Consider the following 19324-nt stretch of genomic DNA (forward strand, 5'->3'; position numbering starts at 1 on the left):
ATACATTACTGAAGAAGTCTTTAAGGTCTCCCATCTCTATAATTTTATTATTTCTTTAATAACCATCATCCTATATACATTACTGAAGAAGTCTTTAGTCCCTTGATATAAATCACTTCACAATTTGCTTTTCCTCAAAGTCTAATGTAAACATACAAACACGGTAGAGGGAAAAATTCCACTGTTACCTTGCAGCTCCAAGTGTTTTTGCTGTTTTCTATTTGATCTTCACTTGAATCATCTGAGTCAGGATACAAATCACTGTAACTGCCCTGAGAATGGTCCATGAAAGAAAAGTTGAGCAAGATGCTTGGTTTAACCTGTATCTAATTTTTTTCTAGAACATTTTGTACAAATTTATCCTGATTTTTATTTTAATGGGTAAAAAGCAGTGTGTTATGTTAGGACATTTCACTGCACAAAAATACCGGAAAAGTTAACAAACCAAGTTGAACAGTGGCACATTTCTCCTTCTTCCGTTGGCATGGTCAAATATGCGTGTGTGGTGAAGCCAAATTTAACTGTATGATTTCTCTTTTGCCAATGAGGTTATATTCATGTGTCTATAAAACTGGCCTCTCCACAGCACAGAAATATAGAAAAATGAAAGCAGATAGAGACCATGTGGCCTATCTACCTAGCCTTGCCATCTACTATCTCTTCCTCTCCCTTAGAAATCCCAGGTTTTCTTGAATTTAGATAAATTTTTCATCTCCACCACTGGAGTCCATTTCATGCTTTCACCACCCTTTCCATGAAAAAGTATTTTCTTGTACAATCCCACTTTATTCCAGGACCAGTGGGTTATTTCCGTCTACCTGCCAGTACTTTGTAAGAAGCCTCAAACATCAGAGGTTTAATTCCTCCCCATCTTACCTTATCACCAGTGTTGCCAAATTGGCAGTTTTCATGCCAAATTGGGCTCATTTTTAAGCCCCACGGCGGGAAATAAAGGGCTTTGGCGATTGGTGGGTATTTGGGCTGGTTTTTTTTCTAGAATTGGGCTTATTTTGGGCAGGTAACGGGTTTGCTGGCAAAGACCTGATTTTTTTCATTGGTTCTGCTGCAGCACAATGGACCAATCACAAATGACCTTAGGGACTCTGAGGTCATTTGCAATTGGTCCATTGTGCCCCATCTGAACCAATGAAAATTCTCAACGAGACCGGAACAGCATGCACTGGAGGCAAGCAGCAGAGCAAGTGGGTCACAGAAAAGCTTGAGATCCAAGAGACTCAGGGTTTCTGTTAGGTGCAATAAAATAAAGGTTCTATAGGTTTGTTTCTTATTAAGCATTTCCTGTTGCTGCGTTGCCCGTACAGGAAGTGGTGAGGACAGGGAAGGAATTGATTGGTAGGGGAGTTAGACTTTTGAGCCAAAATTATAGTGATTCATTTGAAAATGAACTGTTTGATTTTTAAAACTGTTGGTGCTACTGCTGCTATGGGTGTCACCTTCCTCACTGTTCACCACATTTATGCTTTGAACCTTTCTAGCCCTATTAGAGAATTTGTTTCAAAGACGGGAAGAGGGAGGGCTGTTTTAATACTCTACAGACCTAGTGAAAGCTCGATCTTGTTTCTTTTTAGGGCTCAAACTATAAAATAAAACTTGCAAGAAAGAGGTTTGGTCCTCTTGATTATTTGGGAGGTAATCATAAAGAGAGTCCTTCACAGCAAGGCAATGAAAAGGGGAAATAGAAGGGAGAAGACTAAAGCTTTTGTTTAATTTGGCTTTTGGTTCAATTAAAAATACACTGCATTTAAGGCAGCAGAGAAGAAACAAGCAAGTAATTTATTCTAACATAACATCGGATTTCTAGACCGCTTAACCAACAAAAGTCCTATGCGGTTTATAAAACTTTATCAAAAAGATACAATAAAAAAATGTAAGATCAGAAATTCTGGAAAGAAGAAAATTTTCAATTATGTTGTAAATTATTTGTAAGAAATTCTGAAAAAAGAAAAGTTTTCAGTTGTTTTCTAAATTGTACATAAGAAAGAGACATTTATGGTGCCTAAGTTGCACCTATAACTTGGAAGGGCTTTCAAATGCAGGAAAATCATAGCAAAATTATGGAGGGAAAGAAAAAAAAACACACAATACTACCGGAAACTTTGCTGGGAGAAAAAAAAAAGAGGAGACCAACTTCCAGAGAGGAACCTAACGAGAGTGTGCACAGCGATGCAAGCATTAGGCCAAAAGGTAAAACAAAGCAGATTGCCAGGACTATGGTCTTAAGGGTATTTTATTTGTATGCAAAAGTAGTCCGATTTCTTAGGTAAGCATTTATCTTAATTTCTGGCAAGTAGATTAATTACTTCAGTAATAGATGACAAGCTTGCACGCAGTAAGCACGGCATTGGCAGGAGGTGAGAGGAAGCCTGTTTCCACATGGGACAGACCACAGCAGAGTGAAAATGCAGCAGAGGCTGTGGGCTGCCTCTGAGAAATGCTCCAGCGCCAGTGATTTCTCTGCAGCCAATAATGAACGTCTAAAATTAGACTGGGAAGGCCAGGGGGATGCAGGACAAGGGAGGAAACAAGGGAGAAGCACAAAAGCCTTCGGGAGGGAGGGCTTCCTAAAGCCACAGGACCAAGGGCAACTGCCCTGTTTACCCTAAAATCCCTTCTTGAAGTTCATGGGAGAGGGGGCTCAAACAGAGGGGTGTATGCTAGATTGAGGAGAGGGGAGGGGAAGGGGAAGAAATAATGGGCTAGGAAACAAAGGAGGGGGAGAGAGATGGTGGATAATGGGATGGAGGAAGGTAAAAGAAAGGGTGAGAAGTTGGACCCAGGGGACGGTGTGGAGGGAGGGGGTATAGAGATGCTGGATAGGAGGGTACTTGGGAAGAGATGGTGGACCCTGAGGTGGTGGGGAAGAAGGGAGAGACATGTTACAAGAAAGAGTAGTTAAGGAGAGATTTTGGGTCTGGGGATGGTGGGATCCATTGCTGCAGCTGCTCTTTTACTCTTTGGGTCACCATCAGCATGTCTGTCTGGAAGCTGCCTGGAAGTTTTCCCTCTGCTATTACTTCCTGTCCCCACTTAAGAATGAAGCAGTAGCAGAGGGGAAAAATTCCAGGCTGCTGAAGACAGTGTACTTACTTCAAGTTGCTGGTAGCCTGAAGAATGCAAAAATAGCTGCCTTATCAGATCCCGTGGAGGGGAGAAACGCAGTGGGGTCACTGGGGGATCGCAAGGGGTAGTCATTAAAAAAATGCTGGATTGCGGGGATAGAGAAGAAAAACAACAAAGAGATGCCAGACTTCCAGGGGAGAGAAGGGAAGGAGAGGACAGAACAGAAGATACAAGACCACAAGAAAGGAGAAAGGGAATAAGAGAAATGTTGGATTACTGGAGGAAGAGGGAAGGAGAGAGAAAGGCCAGACCATGGAAGGGAAGCAGGAGAGAAAGGTAGGTGAGAGGTGGAAGAGCAGGACAGGGAGATGCGAGATCACAAAATGGAAGGAGGGAAGGGAGGAGAGATGCCAGAATGCCATATCCTTCTGGCAACAGGTTCTAGAGCTTAACTATTCTCTAAGGTTTGTGTGGTAGCGCCTTTTATGGTACCACAGTCAAGTGCAATCTTTATATCTTTATACACGCCCTCTTCAATATACAGTACTCCCCCGCAAATTCGCAGTCCCGGTCATTCACAGTATTTTCCGACCGTGAAGGGGAGGCAGGAAAGGGCAGCTGGAGAGGCAGGAGAGAGCAGCTGGAGCGCCAGCGAATGAAGGAAATTACTCTCGGTATGCTCCAACCGTCTCTTCCTATACTAAAGCTGGGCCTCACCAATCAGGAGCTGCGTGGAGACAGCTCTGACTGTGGGAGATCACAGACCTTTGGGGAAAGTCTGCTTCTGTAGGGTTCACTGCTTGTCAGTAAGCCCTCTGGACAGTCTGCGTGTAAGGTCAGGGATCATTCCCTTGGGAGCTAGCTCACCCCAGGTTCATCCGCTAGTGGGTCGAGTACAAGCTGCGTGGATCCATGGAGGCGTACCCGGGATCGTAGCCAGACTGCTTTCCTCCACCAGGCATGCTGAGTGACGTGCCTGAGGGTGGCGGAGGTGACCAGCCATAGATTTCAGGCCGGTGGGACAGTCGGAAGATTCAAAGTTCAGCTTTCCAGCAAGTTGAGGCAGAGGATCTATCTGTGAGCTGTTTCAGCTCTGTCTGCAGTATTTTCCGGTCAGCATGTGTTTCTGTGAGTACCAGCTGACAGCTTGAATCAGAGATTTGGTTTTTTTGGGGGTTTTTTTTTTTTATAAAAAGGGGGTTTTAGATGGTTTCCCTGCATGCCCTACCCCTCCCCCCCTAAAATTGCTGTTTCTGAAGGTCCTCTGTGGTTTTCAAGGGCTATTTTTGTCACAGTAGGCCCTCTGTGGTCATCTTGAATTTTTCCAGATTTGATCTTAAAGTCCTTTTTTATACTTGCCAGCTTCATTTTTGAAAGAAAACCACATAGATGACCTCCCCATGGATTCCTGCCTCATTTACGGTGGATAGCTTTCGGATGCGTAGCCGTGTACCACATCTGCTGTGGCCTGCAAGGGGTGTGAGGCTTACCCAGATTCAGTGCCTTTGACCTCCAAGGAAGGTCTTCTAGCGTCTTCTGTCCCAAATCCGGCATTGGGGACCCTGGGAAGTGTGCAGGTGATGTTTCGGCAAAACGCAAGCACATCGCAAGAGACAAACTCCATAAAACCTCTAAACAGTCCAAACCTAATACGCATGAGTTGACTCCTACCGCGGAGGATGGGTTTTCCCTGGATGCGTTAATATGCTTTATCAGGCATACTTGGTTAAAAAGTCTCTGCCTGTTTCTCTTCTGCCGGACTCCATTCTGGTAAAGAGGACCTCTGCTCTGATGGATCAGGATCTTTTCTCCTCCTTCCCTCGGGGGTGCCATCAGGCAAGCTGAAAGTGCCCACAGTTGCACCTGATATGCATTCCATGTCTCTGCTTTCACAGGGGAGCACCACAGCATCCATAAATGTGGCAGATCTGGTGGCTCTCCATGATCTGGATAGGTGCGGAGCCCCTGATTTGGGGGAAGATCCCACTGTACGCAGATTTATCAAGCATGTGCATCTTGTGGATTTGATCTCTGAATCTCTCCAGGAATTAAAGCTGCAGTCTGAGCAGCCTGTCACTGCAGAATGTTCCCTCATGGGTGACCAGAGGCAACAATCTGCCTCTTTTCCTGATCATCCTGACCTCATTCAGATTCTTGGAGATGTTATCAGGCCTGGTGTGGCCTGCGACAGGTGGACCCCATCTGTTCCGTCAGTCCCTCGTGTTCTGGAATTCCTGGAGGAGTGCAGATTGCCAGTCTTTCATATATGGGTCCTCGTTGTCTGATGGACTCATTGGCTGCTCATTCAGACGTGGCTCACTTTCTGCGGGACCCTCTGCAGCTTTGGCCTCTGTTGCACCTTCCCTGTCTGACTGGGAATCTTAACCTGGTTCTCCATTCTCTAGCTTGTCCATCATATCAGCTTCTGGAGCAGGCATCCCTAATGGATCTTAAGATTAAGGTGGTCTTCCTGGTGGCCATTGCCTCAGCCTGTAGGGTTTCTACTGTTTTATGACCTGTTCTCTTGTTTTTCATTTTTGGATTTGTTGATAAGAGCAGAATTGACTTATTTGTCAGGGAGTGTCCCTGTTCCCCTCTCTCTCTTGTTCTTATCCTCTACAAATGTTCCTGGCAGCTTTAAGAACATAAGAATTGCCGCTGCTGGGTCAGACCACTGGTCCATCGTGCCCAGCAGTCCGCTCGCATGGCGGCCCTTAGGTCAAAGACCAGTGCTCTGAGTCTAGCCTTACCTGCATACGTTCTGGTTCAGCAGGAACTTGTCTAACTTTATCTTGAATCCCTGAAGGGTGTTTTCCCCTATAACAGACTCCGGAAGAATGTTCCAGTTTTCTGCCACTCTGGGTGAAGAACTTCCTTACGTTTGTATGGAATCTATCCCCTTTTACCTTTAGAGAGTGCCCTCTCATTATCTCTATCTTGGAGAGGGTGAACAACCTGTCTTTATCTACTAAGTCTATTCCCTTCATTATCTTAAATGCTTCGATCATGTCCCCTCAGTATCCTGTTTTCTAGGGAGAAGAGGCCCAGTTTCTCTAATCTCTCACTGTACGGCAACTCCTCCAGCCCCTTAAGCATTTTAGTCGCTCATCTCTGGACTCTTTCGAGTAGTACTGTGTTCTTTTTCATGTACGGCGACCAGTGCTGAATGCAGTATTCCAGGTGGGGGCGTACCATGACCCTGTACAGTGGCATGATAACCTTCTTAATCATTCCTAGAATTCTGTCACCCTTTTCACTGCTGCCGCGCATTGCACAGACGGCTTCATTGACTTATCGACCAGTACTCCCAAGTTTCTTTCCTGGGGGGTCTCTCCGAGTATTGCATCAGACATCCTGTATTCATGTATAAGATTTTTGTTACCGACATGCATCACCTTACACTTATCCACGTTAAACCTTTGCCATGTCACGGCCCATTTCTCAAGTGTGTTTATATCACGTTGCAGGTCTTTGCAATCCTTCCGTCTCTTCACTACTCTGAATAACTTCGTATCATCCACAAATTTAATCACCTTGCTGATTGTACCAATTTCCAGGTCGTTTATAAATATGTTGACGAGCACGGGCCCAAGCACTGAACCCTGTGGCACTCCATTCATGATGCTTTTCCAGTCTCTCTCTGTTTTCTATCCGCCAACCAGTTTTTAATCCACGTTGAGTATTTCACCCTCGATTCCATGGCTTGCATTTTTCAAAGTAGTCGTTAATGCGGGACCTTATCGAATGCCTTCTGAAAATCCAGATATACAATGTTGACTGGGTCACCCTTGTCTATCTGCCTGTTTACTCCCTTGAAGAAGTGCAAGTTCGTCAAGCAAGATCTTCCTTTGATGAAGTCGTGCTGGCTGGTCCTCATCAGATTGTCCCCGTCAAGGTGATCAATGATGCAGTCCTTTATCAGAACCTCTACCATCTTTCCCTGTATTGAGGTCAGACTCACCGCAGTGTTCTCCCTAGGGCCTTTTAGCCGGGCGCTCTGCCCGGCTAATTTAGATGACTGCCCGGCTATCATCCGATCGTGAATTCTGCTGCTGCTGCCGCTGCTCAACATTTAAAAAAAAATGGCTTGGAGATTTCACGCCTTAGCCCGTAGCAAACTTATGCTCTGGGGCTCTAGTGTGCGTGCCGGCTTCCCTTCTCTTCTCTCCGAAACCAGAAGTTATGTCCGGGGGGGGGGGGGGAAGAGAAGAGAAGGAAGTCAGCAGGCACATGTTACAGCCCCGGAGCATGCGTTCGCTACTGGCTAAGGCAGGAGACAGATCAGTGAAGCTTACAATTTGCTGTTCTTGCTGCCGGGTCCTGCCTACTTTCTGTTTCCGCGAAGGCAGGACCCGGCAGCATTTCTCTAGAACAGGGGTGCCCAATAAGTTGATCGCAATCTACTGGGCCGATCAGCCTTCCTCTCCCCAACGTCAATTCTGCCGTCTGAGAGGAAGTTCTGACCAATCGCTGCCTGGCTGGGCCGGAACTTCCTCTCCGACAGCAGAATTGACGTTGGGGAGAGGAATGCTGGTCGGCCCGATGCAGGAAAGCAGGGAGAGCTTGGGGCGGCAGCGGCTTTGGGGCCTGTTATCCAATGGCGGCAATGGCGGTGGCTTGGGGGAGGGCAGGGAGAAAGAAAGAAAGAGGGCAGGTAGGGAGACAGAAGGAAAGAAGAGAAACAGAAAAAAAAGAAAGGGGGCATGAAGAGAGAAAAAAGAAAGGGAGGCAGGGAGAGAGGAAGAAAAAGTTGGGGGAGGAAATGAGGTCTGGAGGAGAGGAACCATACAGGCTGAAAGAAGGGAAGAAAGATTAGATGCACAGTCAGAAGAAGAAAGTGCAACCAGAGACTCATGAAATCACCAGACAGCAAAGGTAGGAAAAATGATTTTATTTTAAATTTAGTGATCAAAATGTGGCTGAATTTATATCTGCTGTCTATATTTTATACTATGGTCCCCTTTTACAAAACCGCAATAGCGTTTTTTAGCGCAGGGAGTCTATGAGCGTCGAGAGCTCCCTACGCTAAAAACTGCTAGCGTGGTTTAGTAAAAAGGGAGGGGGGATTTGTCTATTTTTGTATGCTTTGACCTCTTTGAAAAAACCCTGGAATAGGAATGAATTAACATTTTCTATGCGTACAGTGTGCTTTGTGGTTTTTGTTTTTTTATTATTTTTGGTAGATCATTTTGACTTGGTCATTTTAAAAAGTAGCTCGCAAGCCCAAAAAGTGTGGGCACCCCTGCTCTAAAACATTGCTCTTAGTTTTATCAAGTGGTGCAGTGAGTGGCCAGCACTTTACATCTTTTATCACCTCATTCTTTCTTTTTTCTCCTCATGTACAGCACGGTTCCTTATTCTAAGCAGCTCTGGCACTAACAGTACTACGGGTGCCTTATGCTACTTTCACTACCACTTGCAGTCAGGTTCAGCATTTTATCATGGTTTTGGTTTTTTATTTAGTTTTTCACCAGTATTTTCATTTATTTATTAAAGCAGCCTTTTTTAACAGCCCGATGCCCCTCCCCTATTAGTGTGCATCCAATCCACTGCCGACACTTTTTTGGCGCCTCTTTCAACGGATCAAATATCATAGTCCCACTGTCGCGTGTTCATATTTTTTCTGCTTACGAGTTTATCTCATCAGTGCAGAGACCTATTCGGTAAGTCCATTTTACTCTCCCTTTTTTACTTTCCCTGAGTGCTGTGGTTTTATTCTTTAGTTTTAATAGAAGCTCATTTGAACAATAATTTAGATCTTTCCCAGGTTTCACTTTTCATCTACCCGGTCGGCTTGTCTTTGAGCTACTATCCGCTTATGTTTTCAAAAGATACACTCTGTATTATCAGCTGTTCATTTCCCATACGTTTACTTTTGCCCTGTTTAGGTCTATATAGTCTAGGCATACTGTTTGTAACCAGCCATCATTTTAAGTATATACATGCCCTATTTTAGAGGGGTGGGGTTTAAGGTCTTTTAGCATGTTATTTCATTAATTCTAAGTTCGGTGTTACAATATGTTGTTCTTGGTTTTTAGTTTACACATTATTTATTCTTTTCTATGGCATGTTTGCATCGCAATTTTACTCAAAATTATAAATAGGTATCCATATTTCCATTCAAGTTGCTCTGGTTTTGGCTCCAGTATTTATTGCTTCCGTCCACCAGGTCTGGCTATCCGTTACCGTCTCACTAGTTATAATTAGCAGTGATCCACATGTCTCTTCATAATGGACATGTCCGATTTTAGCATTTGAATCTTAGTACTATGGGTTTGGTCTTTTCTGGTTTCCTTTCTGTAGTCTGCTTTTCGTCTGGAGTCTTTTGAGTTTAGAATTACATTTTATGACATTTTTGTGGTTATAATTGTATGACATGTCTAAATCGGTCAAGTTATCCATTCTTTTTATTATTTTTTGTCCCCTCATACAGTAGCAGACCGCCCCGAGTGCCAGCCCTAGGGGGGTACACAACCGGCTGGATCCAGAACCTTCCGAGCTGCTTTAAATGGCACCTGCACCTCAGCGCGGCTGCCGTACTTAGCTTGCACAGAATTGCTGCATGTGCTAGATGCTAACACCAGCATTGAGCTGGCGTTAATTCTAGCCGTGTAGCGCGGCAATTCTGCACGCGCTAAAACCGCTATTGCAGCTTAGTAAAAGGAGCCCTTAATTTTCCCCACCACCAAATTTCCCCATCCTGCCCCACCCAGCTACTTTTTCATGCCACCCAGCTGGAAAAAATTTCTGGGGAGAACACTGCACCGGTTTGTAGTTTCCCGGATCTCCCTTCAAACCTTTCTTGAAGATCGGTGTAACATTCGCCACTTTCCAGTCTTCCAGAATCTTTCCCGATTTGATCGACAGATTGGCTATTAGTTGAAGCAGTTCGGCTATAACCCCTTTCAGTTCCTTGATTACCCTCGGATGCTCACAAGGACAGTGATGAGGTTTTAAGCCTCTGAAGTTTGAGGCTTCCTACAAAGTCCTGGTGGGAAGATGGAAATAACCCACTGGTCCCAGAATAAAGTGTGGATTTACAAGAAAGAAGATTAGCAAAGGTAAGAACCTAATCTTTCGTTCTGAGGTTACTTCTGAGTCTATTTCCTTTCAGCTTCATCTTATGCCCCTCATTCCAGAGCTTCTTTTCAATTGAAAGAGACTCGCCTCATGTGCATTTATTCTGTGTAGGTATTAAAAATTCACTGTATCTCCCTTTCTCCTGCCTTCCCTTCAAAGTATACATATTACTCCATCCTGTTTATATCTTTTTAAAGGTGCACCCTCCAAAATTGTACTTATTCATAATGAGGAAATCTAAATATTCTAAATGAGGAAAATCACTTCAGTCTTATACAGGGGCATCATTATCTCCTTTTTCCTACTGGCCATTCCTTTTCCTTTGCTTAAGCACTTCTTCTACCACCATTCTGAATGATAGTTGAGCGGCAACAACACAACTCTACTCCCCTGAACACTTTTGCCGGGCACCATGTACCTTGACAACCCCAGTATTTAGCTAGCAAGGGGAAGGATGGGAACCTCCACTAATCACTCTATTTGAACAGTTGCTGGCTCCTTTATTTTATTTAAATCAGTACACATTTTATGCCTAAACAGATGCTTACAGAAGAACAGCAATAGACCCTTTCTGAGAAATATGCTCAAAAATATGTAAGATGATGCCTTTTAATTTGGATTACCTTAACATATTTCTTGGACTAACTTTTGGGAACTAGTATAATTTAAATCCTGAAAACTAGTCAAAACATGTTTTTAAGGTAGCTTATTAAAAAGGCATCATCTTATAAATATCGTTTGATGACCTTTATTTTCAGGCAAATAAATAAGGAGTTGTATTACCGTAGATTCTCGTCGTATTCTTCTATTGGGTTTTCCTAGAGCTTCAATGATCTCCAATGCATAGAGAAGTTTATGGGCACTTTTAATTCTCAGAAGATCCTTCCAAAACGGCACCTCATTACCCTGAAAAAAAAAGTCCAAAACGTTACCGTCTCTAATGAAACAGTAAAAACCAGGGCTTACCAAATCTGTCCTGGGATTTCAAGGTACCTATAATTGATTTATATAATTATTTCTTTATTAATATACCACAAAAAGAATAAAAAAGGACAATACAATATAAACTAATACAGGTATTTTAATGGGGTGGGAATAGAGTAAAATACCTTTATATTATACGAGTATGTTTATTTGTTATTATTCACTGAAATCATGTGAAAGAGCTGTTTGTTGAGAATGGGGTGGGAATACTCAACAAACAGCTCTTTCACATGATTTCAATGAATAATAACAAATAACACATACTCGTATAATCTATCCCTCTCCCAATTTCCCACCCTCTTCTGTCACACTCTACCCCTCCCTAAATCCAAGTGTACAAATCCACCTAGTCCAGAAGGTGGTACAGCAATTCAAATAAAGAGAGAGACAGAAAGAAAGAAAGAGAAAAAGAGACCTTAACCCTGCCCTGTATTAGACTACCTGGTAAAGCTTGGAGGGACTGAAGAGCCCTAGTGAGAGAGCATCTGAGGGACCTGAGAGGCTGACAACCAGTGAGACCAGTACTAGCCAAGAGTGAGAGTCTATCTGATAGAGCTTGGAGGGACTGGAGAGCCCTCACGCTTGACGGCCAGGGGAGGGCCAGTGAGGGGGCATCTGAGTGACTGAAGAGTGCTCAGAAAGAAAGTGCCTGATGGACCAGGGAGAGTCCTCAGTGGAATGCCAGAAGGACCGGGGGGAGTCATCAGGGAGTGACTGGTGACCAGAGTGTCTGTGGAAAGACCAGTGAAGTTCAGGCTGACAGTGGCTGGTGGAGAGACTAGTGAGGAAACTGGTAGTGACCAGCAGAAGAAGTAGAGTAACCAGCTGGAACAAAGAGACTGGCAATCAGAAGGATTGGTGATGTCCAGGATCGGTGAGGACCCAAGAGGCCGGCAGAGTGACCGGTAGGGCCGAAAGAAAGACCGGTGACCAGAGGGACTAGCTACCAGAATGTCCAGAGATGACTGAAGTGAGTGATCAGTGGCAAACAGAGGGACCGGCAAAAGCTGGGACAATCTTTTGGAGGCCCGAGAGACCAAGGAGGTTGTGTGAGAACAGTGTCCACAAGAACAGAGAACAATAAAGATCAGAATTGAGAGGTGACATGCAATGACCGCTCAGCCCATTCACACACACCTATTGCACTAGAATGTCATTTATTTTTAAAATTAGATCTATTCTGCAATAAAGAAATTACTGAAGCATACAACCTACCTGCTCATCAGAAATATTCTGGAATGCCTGCAACATGTTTGGACAAGTGGGAAGCAGCATTAATAATTCCCAGACACGTCTAGACAGGTTTTCTGCATGAAGGTGGAGTTCCTCACATCTTGTAGTCTGTACAAGCAAAACAATTATCCAACAGCTTCTCAGAGATACCTTAGCCAAAACTGAATATTGCAAAAATATTTATTTTTCCATTAAAAAATTACTAATTATATTTTACATGCATATATTCCCTATTTCTTTGGAAACAGATATTTAGCTACACTATATGATAGTACTTTACAACAGGTCACCTAGATACAAAATGTAACCAGTCACCTACTTGGGGCTATTTTATAAAGATACAAAACACCTATGTCTCCTCCTTTGTAAAATAGTCATATAAAACCTACAGAAATCACAGTTACAATGTACCCACTGCATTTACTCCTGCTTATGAGTTGGTGTAAATGTATGTGAATGAAGCATGCAAGTAGGTATTTTATAAACTATGAATATTCATGATTTTGCCCATGCATGCTCCACACAAACTATACCCTCAAACATGCATACCCTTGGGTAACGTAGAAATGCACACCTTCTTGATACTGTGTATACTTTTATTGTACATAGTAAATGATAACAGATGCACAGTCCATCTGGTCTGACCAACAGTTACATTATCAGTTCATGATTAAACCAATATTAACAACATTTTACTTGCTAAGGAAAGATTAAGTTCTTACCTCATTAATCTTCTTTTTTGTAAACCCACACTCTATTCCTGAACTCTCAGACAGCCAATCCCATCTCGCGAGATTTCTTGTAGAAAACTTCATTTACATAGTTTTGCTCCTCTCTATCTTACCTCTAGACTGCTCTCCAACTTCAGTGTGTGATAAAGCAGTTATTCCTGTAGAGGGCACAGAAGACGGAGGGGTATGGGGAAACTCTCCGAGAAACCAGGCTAATCTGCTCATGTCGATAAACATCACAACAAACATTTTTTGAAAATACAACAAACAATGAAACAATGAGACTCAGCCTGTACTAATAGTGTGAGGGCACATCAATGACAGATCCCCTGGAGTAAAGCACGTGATTTCAGTGTTCTCCCTAGTGTGTTTTAGCCGGGCGCTCCGCCCGGCTAATTTAGGGGAGCGCTCGGCTGTCATCTCACATGACATTGCGAAATGAAAGCTGCAGATTTTTTTTACTCTCGGAAGGCTACATTGCGTGGAGACAGGAAGGCCGGCTTGCTACGGGACTTGGTGATTGCTGAGCGTTTCTCTCTGATCCTAGTCTAATGGATTTCCTGTTTCCATCCACTTGTGTGAAAGTCCTTTCTGGCTGTGCGCAGGTGGGCGAGCCCGTATGGACAGCTCGGTTTGTGCAGTCGTAGAGCTCTATTTATTTATTATTAGTGCGTGGGGGTGGCAAAGATGGTGGCGTCCTCGCTGGAGCAGAAACTCTCTCGCCTGGAGGCGATGTTGAAGCAGGAGAACCGCGAGGCCCAGTGCAGGAACAACCTGAACCTGGAGATCAGCCTGCAGCGACCCCGGCCTAGTAAGGAAGGAAGAGCAGGGAGGCCCCGGAGTGGGGGAGGGGAGGAGGAAGGAAAGAACACTGGAGGCTTAATTTACTTCCTGTCGTGGCATGCGCATAGCAGAGGCCTGGGGGGGGGGGGGGGGCTGGAGGCATAGTGTGAAGAGCAGCCAAGGTCTCCTGGGTCCAGGTTGTGGGGGAGACGGCCTGTGCCTAGCCTTCACTCCAGAGCCTTCACTCTCATGCTGTTGGAGCCCATATTGCAGCAGGCAGGGGGTTCAGGGCATTCAGCAATTCCCTATGATATCCTCTCAGCAACTGTGGGCTTGGCAGCGCTGGGAAATGGCCTTTTTACAGTCGGAGTAGTGTTTAAATTCTTCCCTCCCCCTCCCCCCATTGAAAAGATTTCAGAAATGTGGCTTTTTATAAAAAGTCCTTTCTTCTGTATTTTGGGGGGAGGGGGCTGTTTGGGATGGGGGTGCAGCGGGAATGGAGAGGGACAGTAGTTAATGGGAATGGATAGCTTCTTCTTTTTGGGACCCACACAAAATATTTCTGATGACCGGTGCAATTCACGTTTGTATAGTGTAAAGTTGTCTGTTTTCTGCTCACTTTGATGATTTTGATTCTTTGCTTTGGTTATCAATAAAAAATGTAATGTAAAAATCCATTTCTGAAACACAGTCAGTGGCGGTAGGTGGCTTCTGGTCATGTGTCTAACTGCCAGAATGAAGAACAATATGCTCGAATATACTTGTCAAATGTGAAACTTCTACCAGTCCCTAAACATTCCAACCAAATAGCCATCTTGTAATCTTTCTGGATATGACCAGAATGCCTCTTTTTGTAATCCACCTAGAACCGCAAGGTATTGGTGGAATAAAAGACACCAATGTAATAATGTAATGTAATACTGTGTGTCTTGGCTTCTTGGGTGAGGGAAAAGGGTCCGCAAAATCTCCTCTGGGGGTAGCAGTAATAGATGCCTCTACTGGTGGCTTTCTCTGTGATTTTTTCCTTGTGTCTTGTATGGCTGGGTATGTGGTGGTCTTGGTCTCCATAAAGTGGTCAGATTCAGGGTGTTGGGTATGTTGGGCTTAATATTTGGCCACCTCTCCCTTGGAGTGGGGGAAGAGGGGAATTTGATACCATGATGCGCATATGGTATTATCCTGTTCCAGGCTTGATTAGCCAGAAGCATCTTATTAAGATCTCAATGGAGATAAGAGCTACAAGGAAGTACGAGCTAAATCTACAAGCAGTTCATTGCCAGGGTTAAAAGTGAGACTTGAGAGAAACTTTATAGGAATGATACTTACCTCCTCCTTTACGAATCCTTAGTACAGGTTTTAGCGCCAGCAGCGGAAGTGACTGCTCTGACGCTCATAGGAATTCTAAAACGCACACTATGGGTTCATAAAGGAGGGAGTAGTGTATATGTCGCTAACGTAATACGTAAAAGAGTTAAAATCAAACAAAAATAATTTGCCAACTTTGGTTGGTTACAGGCTTTGGAAAATAATAATAAACTAATAAAAATAGTGCACATTTAGGGCCTGTTTTACAAAGCCGCACTAGCGGCTGCCGTGTGGCAACAGCCCCGAAACCCTTTAAATCTCTATGGGCTTCAGGGCCATTATCACACTGCAGCCACTAGCATGGCTTTGTAAAACAGGCCCTTAATTTTCCCCATCACCAAATTTCCCCGTTTCGCCCCACCCAGCTACTTTTTCATGCCACCCGGCTGGAAAAAATTTCTGGGGAGAACACTGAAATAGGCACTCTCATATCCAAAGAAAAACAATTTTTGATCAATAATAATCCCACAATACCAACTATTTACATTTTGACAAAAATTCATAAGTTGCTTAGCGAGCCTCCAGGTAGACCTATTATTTCAGGGTCTAACTCTATTTTACAAGCTTTGTCCGATTTTGCAGATTTTTTCTTACGACCATTTATTCCTCAGTTTATCCTGCCCTTTTTGGATGAAAGAGTCACGAGTAATTTCTATTCAAGAAGAGTTACTTTGGAATATACTTCAATTTGAAAATGTTTGCTGCCATCTGGTGGAATGCGTGTATCTTTAATTGAAAAGGAAGGAATGAGCAATCTATGGAAGAACAAGGGATAGTGTTGGATAAAGCTGAAAGAAAAGCAAGGCGGTTTGGAATCTCTTCATTGCTGCATTAATTAATAACAAATTAAATAACTAGGGGAAAAATAAATTACAAAAGACCGTGGATCAGTTTACTTTATGGATGTGAATAATTAAAGGCTGCCTGGAAACTTTCATGACCGTCTGCAAAGTCAGCAGTAAATACTGAAAAGAACACGGGAAAGCTGTGGATGGAGTATACTTGCAGAAAGAGGTAGATTGACAATTCTGGGTAGATACAATTGGACCTTCTACTGCCATATGTTAGTCTCTCTGTAGTATTAAATGGAAGGATTGAGAGACAATCTCAATATCGGCTGGATCAGATGTGCTGTTTCCAAAATTAGATGTAATTGAGAGTTGTATGAATATTTATTGCTTTTGTGGCTTTCCATATTCTAGACTTATTTTTTTTATATTTAATAGGCATTTGATATCGATACTTAAACAATATGTTTTAGGTTCAAAAGCTTTATTCTGAGGAAACGCTTTCAATAAGGATGAAATTTCAGTTTAATACAGTAAGTTGAATAGATGTTTATGTAGTTTGCCAAGTAGGAAATTTATGGGAGATTTTTTATAGGAGATAAGTACTATCATTTTAGTTAAATACTGATTGGTTTATATCAGTGGTTCCCAAACCCTGCTCTGGGGGACCCCCAGCCAGTCGGGTTTTCAAGATATCCCTAATGAATATGCATGAGACAGATTTGCATACCTGTCACTTCCATTATATGCAAATCTCTCTCATGCATATTCATTAGGGATATCTTGAAAACCCGACTGGCTGGGGGTTTCCCAGGACAGGGTTTGGGAACCACTGGCTTATATGAATTGAAAATTTGTTTACTTTAATGAAATAAGCTCATTTTATTAATTTATTGATTTTATGAATTTGAAGTTTCAATTCTGGCTTAAAATGAATTATGGAAACAATTCTATTAAGATTAGGTCGTGACTGTTAGATATTTTTAATTCTCCCAATTAATTTATTTTAATTATTAATTCATTAAATATTGTTTTTAATTTATTTAGGGTTTAGATAACTCATATCCTATTCATTTTTGTCTTTAGTATGAGCAGAGTCTATGTTGGAAATTATTAGATATTTGTTATTAATATAGCAGATGTTTATTTCAGTTTCGGTGAGAATTATTAGTATGTATTGTTTGAATGCGGGGAGGGGTGGGTAAGTGTGGGTCTGATTAAGTGGGTCTGAGTTCACCATGAAATATTTATTTAGGTGGGTGGGAAGGGATTATGGGTGTGTATGGCAGTTATTCTGGAATTATTTACCTGTGTACTGAGGAGTAGTGGCTCGTGGCCAGTAGGGGGTGATGTTTATGGGACGGTAATGGAATGGATGCCGGAGCATAATAGTGCAGTATTTTTGTGGAATTTTTCTACAAAAGTGCCTGTTTTTCGTATGATTCTGGGTAATTCTAGTTAGATACAAGCATATGTGTTAGTTAAGGACACGCCCAATAGAAGCGTACGAAAGACGGGTAAATAAAAAATCTGAATATCAATGTAGCTAAAGCCAGAAAAACACACTACAGATTAATGTAAGGGAAAGACTGGTGTTCTTTTTGTGTACTTTGCTGTTGGGCCAAATCATGAAGGAAACCAGAGGAATCCATTTTGGGTTCTGTCTTTTTCTATATCTTCTCAGTTTTTGGAATCCATTTTGGTTTCCAGGTCTTTGGTCTCAGCATTGTGGTGTTAATTAATACCACATGTGCTTGCTTTAGACTAGTTAGTAACGTGTCCCAAACTGAGATATAACAGGAATTAAATATAGGTTTGAATTAAAATTATAAATGTATGGAAGCTTGGCCAAGCAAATATGACTGGAGTGTGTGTGTGGCTGTGTATTGAACAAAGAAATGGTATCTTTGCAACCTAAAGAAATCCTAAAACATCTGGAAATGAGTAACAGTTTCTAGTGAAGAGAGGGGGAGACCAGCCCCTCCTCCTCCAGGCTAAGGCTATGTAATTTGAACCTGGCAGCTTAGGGAGAGTTTTTTCCTCTAAGGCTGACAACTTTTCAGCACTGTGTGTGGATAAAACTTAGCTGACAAGCAGGCTGAGAACTTTTCAGCACCCTGTTAATAATTGTAGATTCTCTTGAATATGTTATAATGTTATAATGTTAATTCAGAAATCAAAAGTAATTTTCTAAAACTTTGTCTAACTTTGAAACGTAGAGGAATTTTCTTTGTCTAACTTTTAAGACCACCCATGTTACTTTTATTGGTTGAGATACTGATGATGTCACAATAAACCAAAAGTATATAATAGAGTGACCTGAGATATTAAGTTGAGCTCGTTATTAGAAGGCCAGCATTTGGTAACTATAACGATCTCCCATTAGCGCAACTGTTGCAAGCAATTATGCTTTATTCTTTTGATCTCATAATGGAAAAATAGAAACAATACCTCAATAAATCTTAATGGTGTCATTTTGCATGTTTTATTATTTTTCAAACCTTGAGCTTCATGAGGGCGTCAAAATTCCTATGCTCAGTACTCATATTTTAATCAATTAATATGGCTATGAAACTTTACTCATTAAATGTAAATGGGCTTAACCATCCCATAAAAAGGAAAAAATTATTGAATTTTTTGAAAGATCAAGAGGCTGATGTTTATTTCTTGTAGGAAACGCATCTCTCTCCAATCGAGGCCAGCAAGCTGGAGGGGGATGGTAAAACATTTGTTTTTACGCACCTGCTGTGGGGAAGAAAGCAGAAATCTGGTGTGGCTATCCTGGTCAACAGGAAATGCTCTGCAGTATTTGGTAATGTTAGAGCTGACCCTTTGTGTAGATGGATTCATATTAATATGACCTCAGGAAATGATACCCTCAATATTTATGTCCCTAATTCAAATCAGGCCAATTTCTTAAAAAAAACAACATTTAATTTTGTCACTGGCTACGTCTAATCTAATCGTGGCCGGAGACTTCAATGCTGTCATGGATTCATTGTTGGATAAACAACCTAGTAAACAACTAAAATCACTAGGTTTGAATATCAACTTGGTGAAAAGGATTCTACTAGACCTGTTTGGAGATTTAATAATACACTGCTTGCGGATTCAAACTGTCTCAAGGAAATTCAAAAAATAATGGTTGAATATTTTCAACTCAATAGCTCGGAGAAAGTCTCATTGGAAACCATTTGGGATGCTTTTAAAGCTACAATGAGATGGTAAATAATTTTGTATTCGGCGCACATTAGGTAAAAGTTAAAATTAGAACTTTCC

The 19324-nt window shown here is 42.4% G+C and overlaps 1 protein-coding gene across 8 annotated transcripts in view; it reads right to left on the minus strand.

The window, feature by feature from the left end:
- Nucleotides 1-19324, minus strand: part of USP34 (ubiquitin specific peptidase 34) — a 1084964-nt gene that overhangs the window by 512496 nt on the left and 553144 nt on the right. For all 8 annotated transcript variants that reach the window (XM_033939082.1, XM_033939080.1, XM_033939079.1 and 5 more), the window contains 3 exons: nucleotides 12361-12486; nucleotides 10945-11067; nucleotides 189-272 (listed from right to left, as the gene is read on the minus strand). In XM_033939082.1, the coding sequence (XP_033794973.1) occupies nucleotides 189-272; nucleotides 10945-11067; nucleotides 12361-12486 (333 nt within the window). The remainder of the gene's footprint in view (nucleotides 1-188; nucleotides 273-10944; nucleotides 11068-12360; nucleotides 12487-19324) is intronic.

This window comes from Geotrypetes seraphini, chromosome 3, assembly GCF_902459505.1.
Source record: "Geotrypetes seraphini chromosome 3, aGeoSer1.1, whole genome shotgun sequence".
NCBI lineage: Eukaryota > Metazoa > Chordata > Amphibia > Gymnophiona > Dermophiidae > Geotrypetes > Geotrypetes seraphini.